This window comes from Buceros rhinoceros, unplaced genomic scaffold, assembly GCF_000710305.1.
Source record: "Buceros rhinoceros silvestris isolate BGI_N320 unplaced genomic scaffold, ASM71030v1 scaffold32790, whole genome shotgun sequence".
NCBI lineage: Eukaryota > Metazoa > Chordata > Aves > Bucerotiformes > Bucerotidae > Buceros > Buceros rhinoceros.
This window is the reverse complement of record NW_010389590.1, coordinates 57479-64580: the sequence shown is the minus strand read 5'-3', so window position 1 is coordinate 64580 and position 7102 is coordinate 57479. Positions and strand designations below refer to the sequence as shown.

The following is a 7102-nucleotide window of genomic DNA, read 5'->3' as shown; positions in this document are numbered from 1 at the left end:
GCTCCCGGCGAGACGGCAGCTGCAGCCCAGCCCTGCGCTGGGCCCGGGGCTCACAGACAGACTGAGGCTCTAGATCCGAGCGGGGAATGGTGCCAGAGAGCCCCGCTTGCAGGGGGATGTCGCCGAGGAGAGCCGCGGAGTGGAGCGATGGTCTCCACAGCCGGCGCTGACTCCTCTGTGTAACTTTGGCATGTACTCGTCCACGTGCTCCTGCGTTTTTGGCTGCGTTACTTAATTCTCAAATTGAGAAATCCGAGCACAGCCCTGGATGCATCTGGTGACTTCTGTTGTTCTGTACAAAAGGAGAAAAATTAAAAAGTCTGGTTTTTCCCTCCGCGAGGGGGAAGAGTCCCACCTGACTCTTCTCTTCGTGGTGTTACATCTGCAGCACCCCCTTATATATGACAGAAGGATCTAGCTGACGTGGAAAGGGATGCCCCTCGTTCAGAAAGACGTAGTATCGTTACTGCGTTTTGCTGTGTGACAGAGGGGTTTGTAATGCTGCCTTACGAGAGGTGTGTGTGGTGATGAGTTTTCAGTTCAGTTGGATTTTTAATGACAAATAAGATGTTGGAGGGATTGAGCAAAGGTATTTGAGTATTTTGGCTGTCTGAAATAGGTTGGCCTCTCATTCTTTTGTTGAGCCTGCATTTAAGTGAATATTCTGTATACAATTAATTGTAAATAAATAATTATTATTTAATGTAAAAGGAAAAAAGATAAATAGACCTCTGAGATAGAAAAGAAAAAATAAATAGACCTCTGAAGTTTTGCTCTCCCATTACTGGCTCCTTGAGAAATGCAGTCTGCCTGCATTGGGGTGATCCTTTGGGCAGGAACCGCCCCAGCCACGTGCCTGTGGAAGCTCCTTCCTGCTGCTCTGTTTAAATAATTATTATTTAATGTAAAAGGAAAAAAGATAAATAGACCTCTGAGATAGAAAAGAAAAAATAAATAGACCTCTGAAGTTTTGCTCTCCCATTACTGGCTCCTTGAGAAATGCAGTCTGCCTGCATTGGGGTGATCCTTTGGGCAGGAACCGCCCCAGCCACGTGCCTGTGGAAGCTCCTTCCTGCTGCTCTGTTGCTGAGTTTATTCTTTCTGCGAGGACGTGGTACTTTCTGTACTATATAACATTATACATACAGTGCTTGGTGCCGGCCTCTTCCAGAGACGGAGAGCCCTGCTGGAGCAGCTGCTGAGCTCTGATACAGCGGGATGGTCCCTGGGTGCTCCAGCTCCCCATACACCTCACTCGGGCTCGCTCTGAGCAAGCCAGATCCTCCCAGTGGGAACCGGTGCTGCTGGTGCTGCTAACGCTTCGCTTCGTGGTGGTGCCACCCTTTTCGTTCTGGTTGATGGGTAGGAGATACTGGACAGTGATTTTTGAGGCGGCGCTCTCAGCTCTGTGGTCAGTGCTGGTCCTGGGGAGGAATTGTCTCTGTTTCAGTACACCCGTTCAGGGTGTCGGTCTGGGACCGCACAGCTCACACCTCAGGCTGTTCCAAGCCTATTGCTGTAGCTTGGACATGGCTCAGGTTTGCTCGCTGCGTATTTCAAAGCTGTGACAGTCCAGTTAAAATGTACTATCTTCTTTCTCTACCATCAGTCACTCGGCATCCGAAGAAGCCTCTGGCTCTGACTCTGCAAGCCAGTCTGAGAGTGAGCAGGGCAGCGAGTCAAACAGCAGCTCGGAGTCCTCTGAGAGTCAGTCTGAATCCGAAAGTGAATCAACATGTTCGAAATCCCAGCAGACCCCTCCTGAAACCAAAGAAAAACCAGCCTCTAAGAAGGAAAGGATAGCAGATGTTAAAAAGGTATTGCCCCTGCTGCACTACATAGCTGTGTTACCCCTGTGCCCCCCAGGACAGACAGCAGGACCTTAATGAAGCTGTCTTCAACCTCTCAGCCACTTCACAGATTGACCAGGCAGCCTCCGACCTTTGGTGTCCTCGCGTCACTCGTTGACTGTGTGGTCTGTGTGCTTGTGCCCTGCTGGTGTCACCCCTATGAGGAGGAGCCTTGTGTGTTTGATGGAACAACCCTTTTGGCACCAGCTAGACAGTGGTGGGGCTGACTGGTGCGGGTGTTCTTCTTTGCTGTGGTTTGCACTTCGCAGCGCTTGCTCATGAGAGTGAGTCTGACGGAGGAAGTTGCTGTGTCTGTAAAGACTGAGAAGGAAGGGCAGTGTTTTCAGCATGTGCTCCCCACTCACTGCAAGGGAGTAGCGAAGGATTTTGTTTACCAGCTTCTCCCTTTCACAAATCTTGAGGCTGCCAGCTTGGGTTACGGCTAAATCTCCTGTGTTCGGGAAAGGAGGCCTTTATAAGGTGGTTGTGGTAACGCAATATTCACATTTCTGTTTGAATCGTTGGTAAGTGGGGACTGAAAGAAGTTTTCTCTTCCTCTATGGGCTTCGAAGAGCATGTCCCTAACAATAAACATTAAAATTATGCTGTGAGGGAGTGCATGCATGCCCAGAGTGATCATTAGCGTGGATGACACGTGAAAAGGTCAGGGTGCCCTCTAATAAGAAAGCCTCTCCCGTCCTTAATCTCTTTGTTAATGGGTGTTTTCCTTAGCTAGGTGTAACCTAGGCATGTTGATACCTGTTCCCCTTGAATAACAACGCAATTAATTATTATATTGTTGTTTATTTTGTGTTTCTGTCTAGATACACCCATGACAGTGAGGTTAATTTGCATTAGGTGCTATTCAGATTTGTCATGGGAGTTGATCCCTCATCCAAAACCTGTGTCATTTGGAAGATGCAAAGACAAGTTCCTTCAGATGGTTTGGGGATATTTTGAGGTGTCCTTTCACATGAATTTCTCCCTCTGTTGCAGTCCGTCTGTTGCACTGTTACCCCATTACTCCTTTAACAATAGCATAAAAATTGCTGGACTGCAGCCTTGTATCCGTTGTGCTCTCCATCCCAAGTCTCTGCTGCATCTGGCACTGTATTTTGATGTCCTTTCCCTGTCAGTGGCTTGCAGAGACATTTGAGGACTGGAGGGAGAGAGAAGCAGGAGAATGAATAGGTTTAGAAAACTGGTAGAAGATAAGCTCTGCGGAGGAAGAGAGTGATTGTTGGTGTAGGTGTTGGAGAGGCGTGTTGGTGGTTTGCATCTGCCCCATAAATCTTTGGTCTTCTCTGTCACAGCTCTGCATTCAGATTCCTTCAGGCATCAGTTCCTGTCTCCTCCTGTCCATCCAACATGAACAAATGTGTGCTGTCATACACAGTGTATTTAACTGGTTACAGCAAACAGAGCACAGCCATTCCCAGCCCTACACATCCGCATGTTCTGCGCTGCCAAACCACCTTCATGTCAGTGCGTTCAGGAGAAGAATCGGCAGCACCACGGCCTTGCCTTGCCAAAGGACAGAGTGCCCTGGTCCCTTTGTCATTCAGGCTGGGCCACAGAATTCACTTCTGAAGTTGTTGCTGGTGATGTCTTGTCACCAGGCTTGTCAGTGGGGTTTTCCCAATGGAAAGGAATTGTGGTGGAAGTTGTTAGTGACTGTGGATTGTCTTGTTTAGTGGGTAGGTTCATTCATTCCCCGTGCAGGGTGTTGTCTCCCTACCTTCAGTGGCATTGCTTGCAGAGGGCTGGCTGTCTCAATGCCCGGTCCTTCAGCCTGAGTGACCTGGAGAGTAATTTGTATCCTGGCAGAAAGATGGAACTCTGAAAAGATAATGCTGAGGTAGAACATGCTGCTTTAATTCCCAAATACGCCAAAATAATCACAGTTCTTTTCAGCCAGTTTTTTGAAGTGTCCATCTACTGGTTGCTAATTCCTTAATGGTTTTATGTTGATTGTTTTAAAAAACATTCACCATCAAACTTCTAAAAAGTCAGAAATAACTGGGGTGAAGCAGGCCTTCTGATGGTCTGTTTCTTTTTCAGATGTGGGAAGAATATCCTGATGTTTATGGGGTTAGGAGGTCAAACCGAAGCAGACAAGAACCGTCACGATTTAATATAAAAGATGAGGTAAGGAAAAATAATCAGGGATTACTGAACGTGTAAATCCAACCAAACCCAAAGAGCGAAGGCAGGTCTCATCTTCATTGCCTTGTAAACACCGAGTCCTGGCTTGGTGCGTGGATGCTGGAGCTCACAGACAAGGATTTGGTCCTGCAGTTGGATCTGCTTGGCCTGAGGCCTCTGGAGTCAGCGAGAAGCTGCGTGGGCTGAGATCTGCATGCACTGAGCTGATTGCTGGAGTGGGGCGCAATGCAAGTCGTGCTCTGCTGTAGGAACGTCCTGGAGAGAAAGAGTCTGTGCGGAAAAAAACCCCAAAAAACAAACCACAACACAAATCCAACCAGGAATAAAGGAAACTTCCCAGAAACACCTCGTAACAACAAAGCAGTGATTGTTGCCTGTCCCAGAGTGGATCACGCTGATAAATGCAGTTGTGTGTGTTCAGCTTCATGAACATTGCTTCTCTTTGGTTGAATATTGGGGAGTCTTTTATGCTTCAGTTGGACGTGACAGTGGTAAGAGCCTGGCAGACAAACCTTCTAATTGTTCCTTTTTCAGAACTTCGGTTCTTTTCTGAGAGCGTAGGAATTAGCTGCCACCTTTGGTGGTATCTAACAGACTTTCTGCATTTTCATCTGCAGGTCCTGAGGAAGATCGAGTAGCTAGAGCAGAGGAGACAGAAAAACAGGGAGAGGCTTAGACCGAAAGCAAAGCTTGGTGCTTAGAGCTAGGTACAAAACCGTGCAGCTGTGAATCTGAAGATCAGTTGTCAGGTTTTCAGCAGAGCGGGAGCCCAGTGGTGCTCTCGGTCAGGCTATTTGTTCTTCGCCACCCGAACGTGCATTTGGACGCTTGAGGCGTCCGAGTCGCGCAGCAGACGCCGCTCTCTGGCTCCTTGCTCTGGTCTGTTACTGTTGAGCCTTGCGGCACCCCCGGTGCCACCACCTGCTCCCCCGACTCCTGTGCTGGATGTCCTGCAGAGCAGCAGGTCAGGAAGCAGCTTGGGGCACATCATTGACTTAGCTTTTGTTTTCCTTTTCAAGTTCGGCAAAGCCCAGGCTCGCTGGCCCCCTCTCTGTGCGATGCCCTGGCATGCACTGTGCTGGCGATGTCACACCCACCACAGACCTCCGCTGCAGGCCCCAGTGCCCTCTTAGGGGCTCAGGTAAGTCCCACCTTTTTTTGTTTTACAATATTACGTGGTTTTGCAAATGTTGTTTTCTTTTTCAATATCTTTATTTCCTATTACTTAAGGTACAATAAAGTTTAAAAAAAAATCCAAGACTTTGCTATACCACAAAATATTGTAAAAAACAAAAAAAAGTCCTCCAAATGACCCCTCTGCCACCTTCATGAAACGGAAATCCAGAAGTAACAAAATTGGGCCACCCCCTTCCTCTCTCTCTCCCCAAAGCAACTGGTCCCTGTAGACCAACTGCCATCTGCAGCAGAGTCGGATGGAGGGTGTGACGTGTCAGGAGCACGGTGCTGGGGCCTCGCAAAGAGCAGCAGGAGGTGGAAAGCCTTGCTTTTGGAAGACCTAAACGCCAGGAGAGAGCGAATAGCATAGCTGGAGCCTGCATGGTGCTGAGCACTCCTCGTGCTGGAGCTGGCAGAAACCTTGACACCTCTTAAGACTGCTTTTTACCTTTACAGGGTTAAGCCTGTCACCAGTGACCTGCTCTTGTCGCTTTGCTGCTTGGGACTTCCAGCACAGTGTCTAGGAGCTTTTAATTTTGCCTTCTTCCCTAACGCTTCTCTGCGGTGGTAGCAGAGAGCGTCACCCACGCAGCGTGGCAGGCCGAGAGCGCAGAGCGAGCATCAGCCATCACGCTGCCCCGTGGCTCACCGCGGTGGGGGGAGATGGCGCGTGGGTGGAGGTGGTTCAGGTTTTGGGGCACTGTTCAGTCACCAGCCTGTCTTCTGGGACCAGCAGTTGGGGCAGGGTTATTTCTGTGTTAGAAACCACTGCCTCCTGGGAGCTGCCTGGAGGCCACCAGGCAGGTTGTGGAGGTCTCGGCTGCCGTCGGGGAGGGTGATCCTGGCGATCAGTACCGAGGCGTGGGCCGAAAGAGCAGGAAGTGAAAGTGCAGTTTTGCATAGAGGGTGCAGAGAGCTTGGAGGACTAGAGCTGTCTCCAGGAATCAGAGCACGTGTGAGTTTTTTAGTAAAAACTGTACTTGCCCCTGCATTTTCTTTTGCAGTTACTAAATCAGCTTCAGGTTTCACCCGGGGGAAGTGAGACATGCAGAGCTAGGTGCCTTTCAGAGTATTACGAGGCAGCTGAGAAATAAATGTGCTCAAAATGGACACAATCTTTTCACTATAACAAGGTTGGTTTCAGGTTGGAGTTAGTAATAAATGGTGCGGTGGTGGTTTTCTGTGAGAGAGGTCACAAGTCGCTCACCAGAGGTGTTCCCAAAATACAGTTAAGTTTATTACTGAAAAAGAATTCTGCTCATTTACAGTTTGATTAGTGCTTTGCCTCATATCTTTGCTGGAAGTTCAAATGGTGCCGGTATCGCTGGGAGAGAGAAGTTCAGCAGATGTAAGAAAACTAACCTGGTGAGCTGTGATTCTCCAGCTTTTCTGGAGCACTAGATCTTGGCCTCTGTTAAGCCTGAAATGAGCAAATCCTCCCTTTGACTTCAGTCTGAAATATTTCTTGCCTTGATTTAAGCAAGTCTTCATCTCTCTACTAGGCAGCATGAGCTTGGGAGGCTCACCTGGACCATGCCAATGGCCTTGAGTTTCGTTTCGCCTGCCCTGGGCTTGTGGCGAGGACACTCGTGGACAATCTACAGAACCAGAAGTTTAAAGCTGCTGCTGCATTGCTCTGCTTGGTGCTACCTGTGCAGCATCGTTATGTTTTGTGCAGTGTTGCTGCATGGCAAAATACAGCATAATTATCAAGTAGAAGTGTGAACGCTTTATGTGTGTTGGGAGAGAGAGAAAGGATAAATGGGATGGGAGTAGTCAGTGAGGAATGGCAGGGAAGGCTGATCCCTTCAGCCGGTGGTGGGGAAAGCAAATTACAAGAGGCCAGTTCCTAGAGCAGCTGGAAGCAGTGGGGCAGGAGTAAGTTGGGCACATTTGTCATGTAGGGGAAG

At 48.8% G+C, this 7102-nt stretch overlaps 1 protein-coding gene across 1 annotated transcript in view; it reads left to right on the top strand.

The window, feature by feature from the left end:
• Positions 1-1609: 1609 nt before the first annotated feature.
• CHD2 (chromodomain helicase DNA binding protein 2) overlaps positions 1610-7102 on the top strand; it is a gene marked incomplete at its 5' end in the record, with an annotated part of 37765 nt that continues 32272 nt past the window's right edge. Inside the window, 2 exon segments of the mRNA XM_010134790.1 lie at positions 1610-1817; positions 3912-3998. Of these exon segments, the coding sequence (XP_010133092.1) occupies positions 1610-1817; positions 3912-3998 (295 nt within the window).